The sequence below is a fragment of the Plectropomus leopardus genome, chromosome 9 (assembly GCF_008729295.1).
Source record: "Plectropomus leopardus isolate mb chromosome 9, YSFRI_Pleo_2.0, whole genome shotgun sequence".
Taxonomy (NCBI): domain Eukaryota; kingdom Metazoa; phylum Chordata; class Actinopteri; order Perciformes; family Serranidae; genus Plectropomus; species Plectropomus leopardus.
The window spans coordinates 28,418,033-28,439,146 of NC_056471.1; the positions used below are offsets into that span (position 1 = coordinate 28,418,033).

Genomic DNA, 21,114 nt, shown 5'->3' on the forward strand with positions numbered 1-21,114 from the left:
CCCCTTGAAACCTGAGCAACTTGGCTTGACTGCTTTCAAAAACATGGAAAGAAGGAGATGAGCAACTAATCCCCCCCCCCCCCCCCCCAAAAAAGCAACAAATAATCAGACTCTGGGCCAGAATCACAGACACTGGATCATTAAATGATGCTGAATGTCACTGGAACAGAAACATACTGATGCATCTTCTCTTTTTTCTGGTCGGTACAGATGACTTCTCCAAAGATACATCCACTGCTTCCCAAACATTAACATCTCAGCTGTTATTCACATTGTCATCCATTAGGGGGCTCTCAAGGAATGAGTAGCGAGGTCACCCTCCCCCAGCTCTTCTCCAGTCCTCCCAGTGATTGGGCTGCTAACCAGTCAGTTGTAATATATTGACAGCAGGGCACTGAGTATAATGTACTGAGGGTAAATCGATTGTTGGTGCTCGGGATCCCTGTTTAAATGGAATGGCAGCAGAATCAAACCCAGGCAGTAATTGAAAGTGGGCTCCTCAATAAAGCAAAGAATACATATGTGTGTGTTTGTGTTTATGTGTTGCCGGTCAGAGGGTGTGTCTTTCGAACAATCACGTGAGCGGCTTAAAATATCGACCACATCGCGTAAAATATGCCGAGCTGAACCACGTCATCATGATGTCCTGGAAACAAATCACTCCGCTGCTGGGTTTTCAATATTCACGAGCTTCCAAGGCACACCAAAGGCAATTTCACAAATGGCCACACTCTGACTCTAAATCTTTAAAGATGGACGACAACACAGGCAGGACACGTTTTTGCCCCGGACCAACACGTATCAGGCATGCCATCTGGGGAAGCCCCTGTTTGATGAGAGCTGGTCGAGCAGAGGAAACTTTTAATGAAAATCTGTACTAAAGGAGATGATCCATTTCATTAAGTGTAACGCAGAACATTTTCATTTAGACAATGAAAACCTTTTAAAGAATAAATTGAGTTTTATGAACATCAGCACATTTGTCAAATCATTTTTAAGGAGCCCAACTAGAAAAAGATTCACGTGTTCCATTATTTTTGGTGCATGCTGATGGTTTAGCACACATTACAATGGCCCAGAAAAGCAGCCTAGTTAGAGGAGAGGAACAAAGACATGACAGAAATATTTTACAAAATAATGTGATGTATTAAAATACTTACAAATACAAAGCTGACTTCTTTTTTCTTCCAATTCTCAGATAAACTGCTTTTAATCAGGATGTTAACGTAGAACAACACAGATAAAATGACCAGCAGGTCTGGATACAGGTCTAGTTGAAATTTATTTTTTGACGCTTTGAGCACCACAAGTCTACCACTACAGGTAAAAGGAAAAATATGTGCTTCTGATTTTGGGATGAACTGTATGTTTAAATGTATTTTTCCTTTATGGGGCAAAAATTGTAGAATTTTTCTGTATTCGCTGTGAGGGTCCAAGGACAGACGGATGTCATGTGCTGTAAGGCTCTGAGGCAAATTGTGATTTGTGATATTGGGCTTTTCAGACAAAATTGAAATTGAACTGAAATTATTATTGGTACAGGCCTTTGAGACATGCTTTGTGATTGGGTTATAATGAACTTCATTTGACCTGACTAATCTGTAAAGCACTTCGGGGTGCCTTTGGTTTTGCAGTGTGCTATATAAATAAATTTGCCTCGCTTTGCCTTGCCAACTTTCATTTGCTTGTATTTATATTGGGATACTCCTTTAAATCTACTGCTTTATTTATTTATTTATTTTTTGCATGTGTATGTATACCTTAGTATACATACACATGCAATGCTTTTTATTTTAATTATTTTTTATTTGATTTTATTTAATTATTATTATTATTAATTTATTTTTTTTAACTGTTACCACAAGAGGATGTGGGGGGAGGGGGATTGTTGTGTATATATTATCTGTTAAATTTTTTTAAAAAAAAATACTGCTACTAAGAACTAAGAACTATTTCGTGTTCTTACTTGCATATGCCATCTTCTGGGTCCTCCAGACCGAACCTCTCATCGAAGGTGAGCTGGATCCTCATGTTACTGGCCGCCACTAGTCTCCAGACCAACACGGTACTCCTGGGATAAGTGTTTGGGAAGTCTGGGCTGTGGACCATTCCCTCTCCAGACACTGTTATGATCTTCTCCTGTTGGGAATCTTGAACTCCTGAAACAGAATTCACATTGCGTTTTATGCTTTGTAGCAGTTTGACTGCTTCAGATAAGTTATGCATTTGACAAAGCCTTGGTTTGGAGAGGACACCGATTATATGATCTGAAACATAGACATGTCAAGCACCTTGCAGAGAGATATGATGCAGTATGAAATATTAACATGTTGTCCAATATAAAAGGTGACACTTAAAAAACAGACCCCAAGATTGACGCTCCTTTCATGCTTTATTCATCTTAGACAGTCTTGTGTGGAACACCTCGACATATCTGGGTCCAACTTAAACATGTTACCGTGCCCTGCATGTTATATTACACAAATTATTATACAGTTTAAAAAACTGGCAACCTTTATCTTTCCAGTAGGGTTTGTCTTTTTGCACATGCAAGAAATATACACATGCATAAAAGCATCTTTAAACTGTCATACAAATTACAAAAATAAACCTTTGAATAATTCTACGAAAATATTTTAAGGGAAATTTGTCATTATTGATATTATTTAAATTTGCATTGATTGCATGGAAAAAATTGCTGATGAGGCAAACAGTTTTAGACCTCATGAAAATAAGCGTGGATCAGCAGATGAGTCACAATCGTGTGTTTCTTTGCTCTGATTAACACAAAAGGTTAAAGGTAGATATGAGGTGTGTTTGCTTAAAGAGGGATGGAAAAGGACAATCTGAACAAAACAAATCAAACAGGTTTAGCTGAACAGCAAAAATACCCCAAAATCAGCTGACAATGTAGGAAATATAAACAAGCAAATTAGTCTTCCAGAAGAAAATTAGGCTAAACTGTCTACCATCGTTAATCTGTACAGTGCCTTATTACTTGTATGTATGTATTGTTGTGCTAAACTGTGTGTTGTTATCATTTTTCCACAAACATAAAACATTTATGCAGAGTACTTCAAAGGCAACGTGCTGCCTGATGGGTTTCACCAAGCTCCTCTCATAAAGCCATTAGGGTCCACTGGGACCAGTGGCTGCAGGATTTAATCAAAATGACGAAGCTTGTCACTTGGTCCCCGAGGTCCCCATCAGACTGCGTCACCTTCAGGAGGAAAATTGCCGCCATACTTCCACCTGAGCCTCACAACCATCGTAATGACAACACCCTGAAGCAACGCTGATTACAGCCAGTAGTCCGCGGTGTAACGTTGTAACAACACACCATAGAAGAACACAACGCAGAGGCGCAAAGTGCTGCCATGACGTCAACGTTCTCACGGGATCTGTACATTGCCAGTTTACACGGCAACAGAAGGGGTGGCGTTTTCAAAAGCTTACACTCTGGAACCTGGTTGCAAAAGTTTGTTTTCAGGCCCCCAAAACATCATTGTCATGTGATCAAAAGGCCAAACTGCAAAGACGTTTCCATGTTGCCATGCAAACAGCCTCTTAGGCTACTCTTCTTAATAAAATGTTAATCCTAGTTTAGCACAAGCACAGAGGAACAGAGGGTCTCAAGGCTGTAGTGCTAAGTGCATAGTTAGTCAGGTTAATTAAAAAATGATGCCTTTTGGCAACTTATTTATATTTTGCATCTATTTAGTTTTCACGTTAGTAATCAACTGTCAGCTGGTTGCAAGAAAATGAATTGAAATGCAAAGGAGAGTGATATGAACCACATGACAAAATGTTTGTTTTTTATGTTTTCTTGTGAAGAGCACACACACAGTGTTTAAGATTGCTTTTTAAGTTATTGGAATGCACTCTTTCTTAAGCTAGGCTTCCAATCTTTGTGCTTAGATTAGATTAGATTTTTACAAAAAATATATATATTAAGAAAAAAACAAATCAAAAAACACCCAGTAAACATATACAGTAAAGTAAACATGAGTATTTCTTGTCCAAAAAGCTAGCTTGCTTAGCTAAGCCAAACCTACCGTGGAACTATTTATTGAAAGTACAGCTGAAATGAATCTTACAGGGTACAACAAAATAGTTTTTCACATGTTGTTTGCTGTAGTTACATTTGACAGAGATACATTGCTCCATAACCCTAAAAAAAAAAAAAGAAAAAAGAAAAAAAAAAGACCTGAGTACAGATGCTGACAGTTGGGGCGATAAAAGTTTGTTCTGATGTTTATATTGTTGCGGTTTAAATTCCACATGTAGTATTTGTCAACCCTTTGATATACTTTGTTGTGCATAATTGTCAAAACAATAAACTTAAATACTGGCTCAATATAAACGCGCTGTCCCAGAGATATCAATGATAAGTTTATCCCATCCCCAGCCTATCCTCAATTTGCTTAAGCAGTATTTATTTTTGTCCCACTGATGATCATTCAGTATTCATAAACTGATCCAGTATGTCTAGCCATCAGAAGAACCAGCAGGGGTTTAATGCACTCAGGAGAAAGGAGTGTGCTGCTGGAAGTTTGTTACTGCATTAAACGGATGAGTAACCGTTTCCCCAGTGCAACTTGTTAGACAAATTTATATTAGGAACACATTTTGAGCTTGATTACTCTTTATTTTTGCCATAAATTTGATTTAAGGATGTGATTCATACCCAGCGGCTGATTCATTCTGAGGTTATTTGCTTGCAATAGAAACATAAACACCGGTAGGTTATGTTTGTGCCATGTTCTCACTCTGCATAATGTCAAATAACAGTTCCACAGAGACTCTGAGTTCCTCAGTGCGGTTCCAAGGACAACATGTCTGTCTGAAGGAGTGGTCACTCAAAATAAGTGAGCAAAACCAACTTCAGTAAGGTACTGTCTGGTTTTCAACATCATTTAAAGTCAGTAACAATTCAAAGAGATTTGAAAGTTTGGTCCTGTGTTGCTTCGCCTGTCAAGTTTTCCATTCTCACTGGGAGTAAGTGGTGGATTTATCACTTGAAATTCTGAGTAACTTTTGAAACAACGTGTCCTTGATTTCGGACTGACAGCAGGTAGGCAAAAGCAGGCTGAAACTTCAGCTGTTGCTGGCAGATTTTTATCAGTTTGTTTTCTATATTGTAAAGTAGAGCTAGTTAGTCCGATCGGTTGCTTGGCTTCCTAGCAACCAAATCATCAGAAAAAATATTGACATAGTATGTTTCTGCTTACCATGGAAAGGTTTAGGCACAAAACCCACTTGGTTATGATTGGGAAAAGATCGTGTTTTGGCTATAAACATTCACGTTGGGAGGCACAAACTGGAAAAGCAGGGATGGGTATGAGTGAAAAACACTCAAGTTTGGTGGCTCAAACGCCGCTGGGAAACACAGTGAAGGGACAGTAAAAACACCTGAGATGGGAGGCTCACATGCTTCTGTGAGGCACTACAAAGAGTCGATAAAATCATCCAGGATCAGAGGCTGTAACTGGGAAATGCTGCAAAGGGTTGGTAAAACACCCGTGATCCATGGCTCAAATACTGCTTGAAAACCATTAGGATTTGGTAAAAACACCTGGGATGAAAACAACACAAATGCTCTGTAAAAAAACCTGTTTGGTGCCTCAAATGCCACTGGGAAACCAGAACTAATTGCAGGAGAAATGGGAGTTTTGGGCGATGGGTGTTTGTTTTTGGGACAACAGACTATTGGGGAAAAAAGCTTTTAGTCCACCTGGACATTTTTCAGACTAATGGGTCTTTTGAATTGTAGGCCATCAGAACAAAATCATGGCACCTAAACAGGGACGGGTTGCTGAAAAACACACAAATTTGGTGGCCTAAAAGCTGCTGGAAACACAATGATGAGTCACTAAAACAACCAGTTTTGATGGTATCGAATATTGCTCTGCAGCTTGGCAGGTGTCTTGCTTAGGTGACACGCCATCCACCTTCTCCTTTACCACCTGATGACAAAGTCAGCTCGAATGAAAATAATTTACAAATGTAACATATTCCTCATTTGCAGAAATGTACAATGCCAGTTTCTCCTGGCGCCTCGTCTGTACTTGGTCAAACAAGAAGTAAGCTTTATGTTTTATTGTTCATGTTTTCAAACAGAAGTCTATACATTTTCTTTTTTAATGTTACAGGGAAAAAAAGCTTTCAGAATGAGGACTGTCCAGTGTGTTACACAACGTAACCACTGATTGGTGAGGAACAGGACAGAGCTGCTAAAGGTTTGTTTTGGGGATTTGGAAAGGCAATAAAAAAATGAAATGGCCCTCAAGTTCCTTAAATGCTGAATATTGCTCTTTCATTCAACATTCAACAAGGTTGTCTGTACCTAGTTACAGTTGATAAGCTATAACTGCTGTTCAGTGAATGGATTTATTAGTCAACTGATAAAAATAATGCACAGATGTTTTCAAAGAAGTCAATCATTATCTATTTAATATTGGTACAAATAAGCATTTCACTATACAATAATACTTAAAGTCTGAGTTACTCCAAATCTCATGACATTATTGAAGTCCTTTTGGATTTCCTTTTAATTTTGCTTTTTTTCTTTGACAGAAAGGTGCCCAACCCCTCTCTGATCCAATAAAAAAACCTGGCATTTTTTATCAAGATGTAACTTGATGACATCCGGACTTTCTCTTCTGGCATCCCCACTGATGCTGTCTATCAAAATGAGTGCGTAGATAAAACAACAATGACATTTTCTTTTTAAAAACAATTACTTCAGATCGCAGATCTCACTTTGATGTTTTTATTCGGGTTTGGTGGCGAGCCAGGTGGGAACAGATTGAATGACAGTGTGCCAGTTGCAAAGAAAAACAAAACCCAGGCAAGACTTCTCAATGAACGGCCTCTTTCATAACTGTGAGAAGAGTTTAGCCTCAAGTATAAACTGCCTCACCAAACAGACCAAATTTCTTCTGGCAAATCAAACTCTTTGAAAAATAATACAAAATAGACAATTTATCTAGCACTGGGTTTAAAAAGCCCCTAAGACAACATTTTCCACATCTTCATTTGTGTAAATGTTGCCCCCGCAGTCAATATTTCTTAGACTTTTTTACAGATATAACTATAAAAAATGGCTGATAGCTCTTTTAATCTTTGGCTCAAGTAGCACCAAAGCACCCAGTTTGATAGACTGTCTTTACATTCATTTACTGGCTCAGGCGGAAACAAGCCGATAGCTTTCATACTATTAAAGCTTGGCCCTCCATCACATTGACATGTTTTTAATTACATCCCCATTACTGTGGGCTCCAACATACAGGCTCATAAAAAGCATAATGAATAATGCGAAAAACATTCCTCCAGATGTACTGTACTGCATATTTGATAGTATGTACATATGGTATTAATAGAAATGGCCAAAAAAAAAAATACAATAGTCCTGCACAAATATAAATAAATGTCTATTTTCAAGGGATCTCTGTGCATGATTCATTGGGAAAATTTGTCAAATGGTGACTGCACTGCCTCTTTATTAAGACTTTAATTAAAAGGAGAATGTGAAAGGAAAATCTGAGCTTGCTGTTGCAGAGAAAAGGAGAAAACACAGAAAAAAAGGCCTTCACATGAAAGCATTAGATCCTGATGAAAAGGTATTCCAGAGACCTGCATGGATGAAATCATACTTAATCCAAAAAGTCTGCAAATATCCTGCTTAATCCGTGCACACTCATCACAAGTAATTGCAGTAGGTGGGGGAACAATGTGTTTGCATTCCTCTTTGGTTCAGGTCTTTGTGCACGAAGCTCAAGAATGAACTATCCGAGTGATTCTCCGCTGTGGATCTTTTGTTCGCTTGCATCAAAGCAGAAACTCCTTAAGAGCTCCTTCAGAGTACAACGGCTGCAAACCAATATTTGATCAAGATCCACAAGTTCACAAACCAGCCTCCTTCCTTTTTCTCCTAAAGCTTTTTTTAAAAAATATTTCTTCCCTAAACAAACTGTCTTTTCATCCTTGTCTCTTTTAAACCTTTTTATTAATAAAGTACCCTCTGTACTACTGTAAGATGTAAAGACACGCTACCAGTCGAACACGGATTCTGGGTGTAACTTTGACTCGAGAATGACCTCACTCTCGGGGTTAACCAATGTCATCTTATGATCAGAGTAGCGGTCCCCTAGAGTGAATTACCTCAAACATGACTTTTCCTTGACCTACTTTTTTCCCTCTGTAAGGAAAGTAGAGCCGACTATTAAGGGAGGAAGTGACTCTGAATAAATAGGAGCCTATACAGTGCAGCCATTGTGCTTTGTTCACACGTTAGTGGGTGAACCATTCACGCTGTTAAACATTAACCTTCCCCCTGCCAAAACAAAACTGGAGCGCACATGCAGAGCACCGTAGATGTGCACACTGTTAGAGTGCAAAGGCATTAAACAACTATTAAAGGGGATCTATTATACTTTAACATATTTTGTGTCTTATATATGATATTACAATGAAAAATATTCACATTAAACGTGGCCGATGTCTCAAATATGTAAACATATGTAGAAGTAATTCCTGTGAGCAAAAATCTCTGTCTGTCTGTCCTCTACTTTTAACAGTTTTTTTTCTACCCTGGCTACAGTATGATGTCACAATGTGCCAGATTTCTTTTCATGGTTATCTACATGGATGTATAAAGCAGATCTGGATACAACATGGAGGCAATTCTCTTTACAACAGTCATACCCCAGCTGCAAGTATGCTGCTAATGTACATGCAGCAACATGCTAACATCAGGGAAACATGTTGCCAATGTAAATTTTTACTTGATTTTGATAATTTTCCAGCTGGAACATGTCTGGCTGTGTTTAAAAAGCTTTGATTGGTACCTTTTATGGTATAAAGTGTTGCTATTCTCTGTTATAGTCATTCATTGACTGCAATGATGGTGGACACCAAGATTCGGGAGACCTGGAAATGCTGATCAATCCGAGCAGACTGAGCTTTTGAATACTGGTGTTCAGCACAGACGATGCAAGGAAAATACAGTGTTTCTTTGACCATTAAAGGTAAACATCTTTCAGTAGAAGCCTAAAATACAAATATGAACCTGAAAATGAACATAATAGGTCCTCTTTAATAGTATTGCTGCTACTACTACTACTACTACTACTACTACTACTACTACTACTACTACTACTACTAAGGATGATGATAATATCAGCATTTATAATATGATTAATGGTGTAATATACATATTAATGTATACAGTAGTATACAGTAGACTCCACAATGTTTATACAGTACAGTGGCTACAGTGCTGTACATTAGCAAATGCACACACAACGAATCCCCCACTCCCTCATACACACTCACAACGCAAATGCACATACATATACACTCACACACAGACAGACCTGCATGCATACCCAGATGCATTAATAAATGTTACTTGCCTTCAAGCAAAGATTAACTAATGAGAGTGGCCCCTTTGTCCAGAGCGCTGCATGTTTCCCATAAAAAAAAGGAGCAGAGGGAATGAAAACCATTCATTCTGGCTTCTGTTAGGCTCACTAAATTCATCTTTCCTCACAGGATATCATTACACTGTCTCACTAAATCGGCCCTTAGCTTTGGAGTTTATCTGGTGGTCATGCTGCATGATATAGTAGACATAACGATGCCTTTCTTCTGGAAAACTGGGAACATTTGGGCCACACCACTATTCAGCCCTGAGAAAGCAATAAATATGTCTGCCTGCTTTAAATACGAGGTCAGACAAGATACTTTAAAATGGGTACAGCCATTATTTACAGCTTCAAGTGGTGACTAAAAATCAAAAACACAAAAAAAGCTTTAAACTTTTCATACCGCTGGGGGCCGAATTAAATTAGTATGGATTACAACCTGGGGGGTTGTATTTGCTCAGTAAATTGGCCAAATTGTTATTTTTACACATTATGGGCTAAAGATTGGTCTGGTACTAAACTGTGCTCCCACAGCAGCCTCATGCATCATGGATAACCATTCACGACAGCTACTTCCTGTCCGGTAATCGACAGCCGAGTCACTGTGACACTAAATCCAGATTGTTTTTAATTTCAGCCCCGTTACCTGCTTATCAAAATGAAGTTGAGGCCCTGAGCGACAGAGTCAAGGCGGCTTTCGTCAGGTGATGAAACTGTACCTAACAAAGAATTCTCTTTTTTCGATGCAATCACTGCAACATCTGTTGCTTATTAAGGCGGTGCAGTGGTTACTGCAGGTGCAGTAAATTCCCGACCCTGCTTAGGATATTTATTGCTTTTGGGTTTACAGTCGGTCGGGCAAAAAAGGGGCTGAAACACTTCATGGGAATCTTTCATACCATTAAAAAATAATTTGGCTGCGTGGGACTTCTGTAGCAATTTAATCTGCCATGCACATGCTTCTGTGCGTTGTGCTGAAGAGGAAGCAGGTGTGAAAGGTCTGACACTAAAATTCCGTTCAGTGAAATAAGGGCAGAAAGATAGCAGGGGCTCATCTTAACAATCTAATGACTGTTTAATGTATACATGTTAAAGTGCATAAAATATATTATCATCCACGAACATACCCTCCTTCCCCAGGAGGGTATGTTCGTTTTTTCCTTTTCTGTTATTGTTTATTTCCATCTGATCTTGTTTTGATAAGTACTTCATCTTTGCATGAAATGTGTTATTTGAATGAAGCTATTATTTTGTCATCATTATTTTAGGATTTAGATGTATATTTACTTCAAGAAAGGTTTCTGTCGGTTTGCATTTTCTCTAAATGGCATAGTCTTTTAGAGATTACTATTACTATCTCTGCCACTAAATCTCATATTTTATATTTGGTAAAAAATGTTAATGTTGGTAACTCACATATTATACAGGTTTTGATATGATTTACTTTTACAATACAATTCAATACAATAGTTTCTATAAATGTTTAACAGTTTATAGCAGTGAGCTATGCTAAGATTCTGCTTATTTTTACATTACTGATTATTTATTTTCTGTGTTATTTTCAACAGGTATGATGTTGTAAGGCAGTTAATGCACATGACTTCAGAGGTTGTAATGACGAATTTTTGTTTTGTATTCTACAATAAACCTTGTTAAAGTTTTTCCTGCCTCATGTGAGTACCTGGATTACACAAAATGAACCTGGATCATGAGTCAGATTTTTTTTAATCAAAGAAGTCTGACTGACAGTTGGATGATCTCACTTATCTCAACGCACGACTAAGCCGGTGATTAGAGACAGAATGAAGAAATTTTACAGATAATATTGATCACTGTGCACATTAATGACGACAGAGGTGAAGTAATTTTTGACATTTTGTTGAATTCTTTGCTAATCAGCACAATTATTTGAAAGGCACACCTGGTAGAAATTAAGCACAGCACGGATCTGATAAATCCACATGCAAATTGTGTAGCTTACTGAATTTTAATTTTTAATGTAAGCTGTCCATAAAATAAGTGTCAATCAGAGTACGCTCCTGTGTGCTCGAGCTTTGATTTCCTCTAACTCGGCACCGGCTGGCACCCAGGAGACAGACACGGCTGTGCTCGGGGTATCTTCAGTTCTTTGGACAATTCTTTCTATATTTGAGTTATTTCTCAAATCAATACAGTTTGACTGACAGTTGGATCAGAGCTGGATACACTTGCTTATCTCCACACATGACTGAGCCAGTCATTAGGCACAATCTCATGGCAGGAAATTCTTATCGATCATTGTGTCCATCAACACTGCAAGTACTGTCTGAGCTGCTGAAGTGCCACTGAGCAAACCTCACATACTTCTTGTAAAGGTACAGTCACACAAGAGCGAATGCAAGCGAGCGACCATAGCCTTTTGCTGAATATTGGCAATGCCAAATATCACTAAAACTGAAAGCTAGCTTGCTAAATAATGTTAGCTGGCTTGATAAGGACATGCATTTATGGATAATAATGCATACATGAATTAGTGATTGAGTGAATATATTATGTTATTGGTGCATTTTCGATTTTCTTATGTTACACCTGTTTCCCGACTCACTGGTCAGGCAGCATCTCTCATGTAGAGCAGTTTGCGGCCAACATCATAAAATATCTGCTGTTTAGACATGGTAACAATGAGACCCACTGCCAGGGAGGGGTCAAAGGGTACAGATTACCCAGGTCCAAGGCTCAGGGGGCCCATGCACAGGTCTATGATCGACTGGTGGTGCTGGAGTGCTTGTGATGAGGGGCCAAATTGGGAAAATTTTGTCCTCCCGTCAATATTTTCTAATGGCTGGCTGGGCAACAATCAATGTCTCTCCACACATAGTTCTTTTTCTATGTGGCTAAGCTGTAGTAAAAAAAAAAAACAACACAGCAGCCTGCATGATGTCGGATTCATGTTATCATGGTCGAATACGTAACCTGTGATCACATCGAGAAGACGGCTGCAATCCACAATGTCTTTATTTTGTCAAATATTATGTTTAGTAAAAGGGCAAAAGCATGTATTAACAGCCGGTGTGTACCATCCTTAAAAGGAGAACACAATCTTTTTTGGTGAGTGCCCGCACTTGCATCTTGTGTGGCAGTACAGACACTACAGTCATGATTATCACAAAGTATTCTACAGATCTTCTTAGCCACCAAAAACAGATTTAAGACAAATACTCAGTCGCTGAGGTGAGGACTTTGACCTTCTCTACAACATCATAAATGGGCCATAAATGGGCCTTTTAAGTGACACTCCGACACCGCCGCACAAACCTGCAGATAATCGCCACAAGGCTGTACTTGGTTTGAATACAGTCTAAAGGTCTTTGTACACCAAGTCTATATTTTTTGTTTTAAATTTTGGGACTATATACTATAAAAATAGATACGACCTTTCGTTATGTCAATCACTTTCACAAACTGACTCAGAAAGTTTCAGCCTTCATTAAACTTTTTGGAACAGGTTCAATTTTCTGCATTTTCTGCCTAGACAGAGTTGTTTGGCCAAAAATCAGTGCAGAAAATGTGACGTAACCTGCAGCCGGGACACATACAAGAGAGGATGAGGACAACACACAGACAGAGAGAGACAGAGAGAGAGATAGAGAGAGAGAGAGAGAGAGAGACAGAGAGAGAGAGCGGGAGGACAGCTCAGCTCTTTAAGGTGCCAGGATGAGGGCACAGAGTGGTGACAGTCAGGTAGGTACCTCCAGTAGAGAGAAGCAAGCGAGGAAATGTGTCTTTCTATCTGTGTTTATCTATCTGTGTTTCTATAATGTGTCTTTCTTTCTCTGTCTTTCTTTTGTCTTGTATTTTGGATTTATGCAACGAATTAAACTTCTGTGTGTAATGATTTTTATTGGATGACAGATTTAAAAAACGTGTATGGAAAACAAGGACTTGGTGTGCAAACGCCTTAAGTTAAACTGAACACTGAACTCTTTTTTCTACTAATGAAATAAAATGAAAATTATAGTGAGTAAATTATGTAAACAACAGTCAAACTGTTTCACTGCATCCGCTGTTGGCAAGTAAACATCCACGATCTATACTCCAGTATATCTTTCCTTAAATTATAATTTGGCACCTGAAATTATGCAACGTGTCATGAAAGCTCCAGTAACACAGTTATTAAACATGTAGAGTGTGAAAATGCAATTGTTCCCAAAACCTCTAGGGGGCTCACCAATACAAACTGTCCAAACACCCACAACTGCTCCACTATGCAAAAAATATAAATACTATTTACTCAATACATTTAAATCATGTTTTTTAAGTAAATTCACTTTTTTATGACAAAAACAAATGAAAATGTTTGACCTGCTTTACCTCAAAAGAAAGACAAATAATATGATGAAGGATAATCTGTGCATGATGATATCCATGACAAATATGTTACATCACTGGTCATTAAGGAGATAAGAGCATATCAGAAAGCTTATTGAGACTTGTGAATAGCTGTTAAGACAAACAGTAGCTCTAATACAAGCTATTTTCCTTCTGACAGATAGTGAATTAATAAAACACACTCTAAAAATCTTTGCTGACCAGAGTGCAGCTACCTTTGTCTACTTCACATATTAAGCCCTTAAACTCCAGGCCCTGTCATCAACAGGTGGACAGTTATGACCCGTGAAAGCCCTTTAAGTGCGGAGGTCAAAGGTCACAACAAATGTAATCAGTCCCAGCACTGGAAAGCCTCTTGGTTTTTGCTGTGTCGTAATGAAATAATGTGACGCTTTATTGATCCCTGCTATGAAATGCTCCATTTCCATGCCCTTTATCTACAGGGAGGCGGGAGCAGAGACCCTGAAGGGGGGGCAGGGCTGTAATGACCTGCTCACAGGGGAGCTTATCATTTCCAGTGGGAGCGCTGCACTCAGAGGACGCCTGACTGAAGGGTGGTCTCTCTCCTAAACATGAGGGTCAACCTGGAAGTGGGCAGGAGGAACATGTGTTGACACCTGCTGCAGAGGCAAAGTAAAACATCTGCAGATCATATCAGATGGCCTAACCTGATACCACCAGCTTATGTGTGTGTGTGTGTGTGTGTGTGTGCACATATGTTGTCTGTATACACTGTCATACTCTATCTACAGCTTTCCCACAAGAGGTCCCACAGAGGATGCATGTTTATATTTGCCAAAAATGAAGAATTATAAAAAGAGATTATAAAAAAATTATATAAAATTATATTATTTCTTGACTTTCTTGACAAAATATGACCACATAGGTCATTTGTACAAGAAGAAATTACGACCCATATTTACGTTATGTGTAAAGGAGTGTCCTCTAGTGGCTCTAATAATACTATATTATAATATATTATTAATTATATAATAGTATTTTACATTTAAAATGGTATATAGAGCAACAAAGTCCGCTTTGGGATAGAGGGAGGGGAGGTAAATAGATCAAACGAACACAAGACTTTCATCCAGCTTTATAGTATATAAAGCTATTTCAGGATCATTTTAATGTAAATAAAAGTGGTAAAATACATGATTTTTATACACTCACTGCTCAAACAATATACAATGGATACAAGCACATATTGCAAACTACATTTTTATAAGATATTGTCCAAAGTTGGGACAAGGTTGTTGTTTTTCTGCAGCAGGAATCACACCAACTTTTGGATGTGTAGGTGGAAAACAAGGGGAAAAAAATCAGATTAAACTAATCCCACCTCATTTAGAAAAAGTTTTATATTTATAGATGAAAATCTGCCAAAACACAATATAATGAGCCTTAAACTTATCCCCCAGTTGCTACAAAACAATTAAAACACAAAACAACACCTTGTTAATTCCTCTATTAAAAATAGCCACAGTTGAAAAACAGAAAAAGCCCTCGAGCCCACGAAAGGATTTAACTTCCATAACTGCTATGAAATGTACCCTTAATGCAAAGCACAAAGTGTTATCTGAGAAATGATTACAAATTGTGATAAGGTTTTGTAAAGCCACAGCTGCAGGCTGTTAATGATAGTGAATGCACAGTAGTGTGCAAGCAAATGTGATGCTGTGTGAAAAGCAGACACACCAAAGCTAAACTGAAGTCTTTCAACCCCTCAGGCTTTGGCCCGTCCAACACGGCGACTGAAACTTGCCACCACACAACAGCCTCTCCTCGGGTTACAATGGTTCCCCGCCCCTCAATGATTTCTTGGAGCCTCTAATTAGTGCCCACACTTGTGTTTGGCATCCGGCGAAAGGAAGATTGAGTGTCAGTCTTTTCACTACAGCCATCTATTTGTGTTGACCCTCCGGTATTCTGGGTCTGAGCCCCTAAGCCTGGATTTAGACATTATATCAGCACCAAAATCAGCCATAAACTGAAGAATAAACCCTCTCAGCCTCAGTACTTCTCCTTTTCAACCATAAAATGAAATACACCAACAGTTTCAAGCAAATCCAATGTATCATCTTATTTGGAGTAAAAATCAAATCATTATTAAATCACTATTTTGTTACTCTCCATTGAGTTATACAGGAGGAAAATGTTTAGGTAGCATTAACATTGATTCATTTTTAATTAAATAAAAAGGGATCAAGCTATTGGTATCACAGATGAAGACAAGTGTGGCACCTAAAAGAAAATTTCACAAGACAAAAAGTCACTGTACAACTGATAAATAAGTGATAACTAGAGACTGTTCTCTTCCAAAATGTGACCACGTACCTTATGTGTACATGCAGCTTATTATGACCCATATTTACGGTGACCTCTGTTCATTATGACAGGACCAAAGGAGGAATTCTGGCCACATGTTATGAAGTGCAACAAAGTCTGCACAAAGCAGGAGGGAAGAGTGTCGATGAGTCAAACAAACACCAGACTTTCACCCACAAGACTGCTGTTTGTGTCCTGCGTGAAACCAAAAGTCAAAGTGTTGAGTTATTTTAAGTGAATAACATAGTATGTCATTGGACATAGACCACATTAGTAATGAACATACATATTTTAATCCAAACAATGATCCTTTTTCTAAATGATCTGCACATAGTGGACAGCCGAGACACATTGTTGTTCAAACCGGTGTCAATCTGCAGTGGACCCACTTGTGTTCAGATTTACTCACTTGTGCTAGAAGATCCAAGGGCCCTGTGCACAATTATTATGTTATGTTTTGCTCGCTAGTTGCTTGCCTGCATGCTCAGAAGTCACATTAGCGTTCACGTCTGTACAGCTGGATATATCAGCAAAATACAAAAAAAGTTCTTCAATGGGGCAAAAACGACTTTGTCTAACTTGTTATAAAATGGGCAACAAAGTAGTTTTGGTGCCACTGCTACCTTGTATTTCAAACTGCAATTGTTAAGTCATATATGACTGTCTTCTGTCTTTTAGGTATAACGATGATAAGGGTGCTATTTTAGGAAACACTTTTGTGGTCATATTAGAAAGTAGGAACAGACAACGTATGTGTTCGTACGGGTTGGAGGACTTTTTGGATCTCGAAGAAATAGGCAAATGTGCAGATACACTAAAAGCAATAACTAAGAAAAATCAGTGGCTAAAGCCCTTATTAAAGAGCAAAAATCCTAAATTCTCAAATATATTTGATGTTTATTTGACTGAAAGTCCATACAACAAGTTACAACAGTGTATAGGCCTGTGAGTCTCTGCTTCTCTTTCCAAATTACAATCAAGGCGTACACCTACGAACATAACTGCAGGGTGCCCCATATCAACCACAATTTCCTTGTCAGTTGTCAAGCTCAGAATCAATATCAAAGTGAATTACTAAGTGGATTGAATAATAGTTTTTGCACAACAAAAGAAAGTAAAAACGCTGTGAGACGTTTCTCACAAACATTGGGAGACGGGCCTAACCTCCCCTCCTGGCTGGGAACCAGGCGTTGACAGATGAACCACATCTTTTTTAAACTTCTATCCACAGCTGTGGACGGGAGCTCCGGGCGGCTTTGTAGTCACATCTGTGAGCCGGACAGCTGGATGTTTGGAGAAAATTACAGTTTGATCTGTGGCGTGCCAGATTGGAAGACAACTTTGCCAAACCAGATCCCGACACTGCGATTAAGACCGATCAAAGATGCAGGTTTTGCAATGAATGTAGCTCAAAAGATTGATAGCTGATCACAATCCACTTTGTAGCTGCCTGGCTCCGGGACAGAAACACTCAAATCTGCACAGTTTGGAACAGGTCAATAATGTATCCAAATAATGATTTCTAGATTGATCTGGGAGTAAAACCTAGGTTGCAACTTGGATTACGGCCGAGTTTGCTCACTGACTCAATCTGTCTTCATGCATCTTACTCCCTTTATTCCATTACTTTAATCTGATCTTAAATCATGAGAATCCAAGTAACATAGACCTCCCAGTGCTCGCTGTGCTAAATTTGCTCGCTCTTATGAATGCAGAGCATTATAGCCACAAAGCAATATCCATCTAATCACAACAGCTGTGTGGAATTCCAAAAAATCAAACAATTTACGCAGCAAACATAACCTCCGAACAACCCTTTAAGAAGCTTGGAGCAATGCAGGCAAATCTAGGTAAAACCGTCAAAGGTCTGATGAGATTTTCAGCTGTGGCAAATTGAATGATTAATCCAAAACAGCAGAGAGAAAAAACATTTTAATTGTGGCAGTTTAAGAATAAAATTCTCTGGTCTCTGGCCCGGCTTCCAGATACAGATCGATTTCTTTAAGCGGGTTGCCCTGGATCTCTAATTACTGCCACCCCACCAAGCCTTCGTAACCTTTTGGCCCAGCTGTCTACAGACGGGGAGCTGCAGTGCAGAGCCCTGGGTAATGAAAGTATATTCCTTTCAACCTCTATTTACCAAGGGAGGGTTTGCTGAGCACAACTGTGCTTTTCCTGTAACATCCTGCACTCACTCACACAGATACAGGCCTGCTGCAGCCCACGACAGCTGCGGTTTCATGCTTTGGTCAAAAGCACCAGTGGTGGAATGTCACAAAGTACATTTACTCAAGTACTGTACTTAAGTATGAATTTGAGGTACTTGTACCTTACGTGACTATTTTCTTTTCATGCTACTTTATACTCTTTACTCTGCTACATTTCAGAGGAAAACATTGTATTTTTTACTTCACTTTATTTTTTATGACAGCTTTAGTTAATTTACATTTTTTTGCATAAAAAGCATACAAAGGGTTTATAAAATAAAAATGTTTTGTTCAAATTAAATTTCAGTTTATACGAACACAACTGCAAGAATTAGTCAAGTAGCCAATCAGTCGATTCATGGAAAATTAATTTCCAAATATTTTGATGAACATTTCAGTATTTTTTTTCATTTAAAAAAAAAAAAATTTTTTTTTTCTTGTTTTCTTTTTGTAAATAATTCTGAGTTTTTGGAGTGTTTTTTTCTTATTAATGATTTTGAGGTTTGGGGTATTGTCTTTAAATATAATTTCTTAATTTTACCTAAGTAAAGGATCTGAATACTTCTTCCACCACTAAAAAGCACCTAAAGAGGCGAGGACTGTGCCCAAGCATTCTCACAGAATTCAAACTGACGGCGCCCTGGTCAAAAGCTTGCTTTGCTAATAATACATTCACCACCATGCACCTACCCAGCTCACTGATTTCCACCATCAGTGCCAAAACCAAATGCATGCCCTCCAAACTTCAGAGAACAATGTCTGTGCATACATCCCAGCATAACAACTTGCCAAAGGGCTGGATTTGCTAAACCAAGCAAGTTTGTACCTGGATCCTCAGAGTTGACATGAGTAGCAATTTGAGGATTAGAAAATGGGAAAATTGATGTTTCTGAGGGGAAACGTCTGCAGGGGAGGGCAGTGGCTTAGTGTCTGCAGGTTAATTCCCATAAGAGGGGAATACAATTATTGTATAATAGCAATGTTGCTCACAGAGCAGCTCGTTATGGTTCCATTCATCCAAAGGTTTCCTAAGGATTCACATTTCAAAAACCATAACAGCACTGTTTGAAGGAATACACTGGATGTATACAAGTTTTAGAAAGCAAAGTTGCAACCTCTGAAACTTCAAATCTTTTGATAAATTGCCTCATCTCAGGCTCCCTCTGACTCTTTACTCTGCTCTTAGCCTTGCTATAAACTGCAAACAGTATATGGGCATAAAAATATTTCATCAATGATATGGCTTTGACCCCGGCAATTCCTATTTAACTTAAACTCATTGCACTCTTTGAAGTTACTCTTGATAAAAGCCACAGATGTGGAAATGAGGTTGAAATTGGTTTCAGAAAATAAAAATCTGACTTTTGATTTCAGAAGTTGTTCATAAAGTTCGCAGAATAAAACGTAAAGCAAAATTCTGGCTCTTGAACTAAAATGTGTCTTCAGTGAGAGTGAGGACATCATCTTCCTGCACAGTTAATTAGCTTCCTAGCAATATTCACAAGAAAGGTTTTGTGTTTACCAAACGGCAACCTCCAGAGCTGAAAAGTGAAGCCAACACAAAGAGCCAAAACTTGCACTTCCTTTAACTGCCACTTGAGGCTGGCTCCAGAAGCGAGTCAAGACCACCATGTTGAAAAGCCAAACTTTCTCATTTGAAACACGTCAGCTCCATATAAACAGACTTGTTTGTTAATAATTTCTTTTTCTGCCAATTTTTTTTTTAATTGCTGTTTAACATTCTTGCCCAACACTGCTGCTAGTTATTCATTTTTATAGACATTTTCATCATCATTTTAATGTGGTCCTTCTAGCCTCTATGAATATGAATTCAGATCACTGCTGTGAAAGAGCTTAATGCTCAGTCAGTTTTCCCAGAATAAACAATGATTGTTGATGTTGATAATGATAAAACACCTCGTGCTGCTAAATAAAAACCCTGCAGCAACTGAAAAAGGAACGAGATTATAATTTACACACACATAGTACACCCAGTTATCTGCTATCTAATCATTTGCCCTGTAGATGTAATTGTAACTCATCAAACCATTAATTTAACTGGATGTTTCATTAAGTCTCTTTAAGCACATGAACTGCAAGTAACCCCTTGTTTTTAACCTTCAATCACCTTTATGACAGACCACACACACGTCACCATGACTAACTGCTGCGATGTCACCGATCTCAGTGGATCTCATTTTTATGTGCCTGTTTGGAGGAATTGTGTTGAGAAATGACAAATAAATGGAGACGCTAAGCACTTAGCTCCCAGTTTGCCTTTTTAATAGTCTACACAGGTCATTAAGCTGCTGACTGTCCACCATATGACAAAATGCCTCCTGGCACTCCTCCCTGACTGCTCATAAAAAAAAACAACAACAAAAAAAACGCCTTTCAATCATCTGTGTCCATTTACCTCCGAACATAACCCCACTGCTCGAAGCAATTGTTATCAGCAAAACAAAAAGTACACAGCCACCCTCTAAAAGCCTTATTTTATCTTTGGAACTAATAAATATTCATGAAGCTGCACTTAAGGAACAATAGCCGTGTAATTACCTCCTGAGATAAATGGATACAAAACACAGGCCTTTCTCTATCTACTGCTTGACCAAAGTGGTACATCGGAGAAAATACTTCTTACTGAAACTTCATGATTCAGTTCCTGAACTAATTCAGGAACCACAAGCTGTGGACTGAGCAGCAACCAGCAATTAGCATGCAGAGTTAGTTTCTAATAAATCCCAAATGTTTTAGTGATTAGTGAACTGGTGGCTGACTGA

The 21,114-nt window shown here is 38.6% G+C and overlaps 1 protein-coding gene across 2 annotated transcripts in view; it reads right to left on the reverse strand.

Moving 5' to 3' along the window:
• pdgfc (platelet derived growth factor c) overlaps positions 1–21,114 on the reverse strand; it is a 65,828-nt gene that overhangs the window by 23,049 nt on the left and 21,665 nt on the right. For both annotated transcript variants that reach the window (XM_042493512.1, XM_042493513.1), the window contains one exon: positions 1,967–2,159. In XM_042493512.1, coding sequence (XP_042349446.1) covers positions 1,967–2,159 — 193 coding nt within the window. The remainder of the gene's footprint in view (positions 1–1,966; positions 2,160–21,114) is intronic.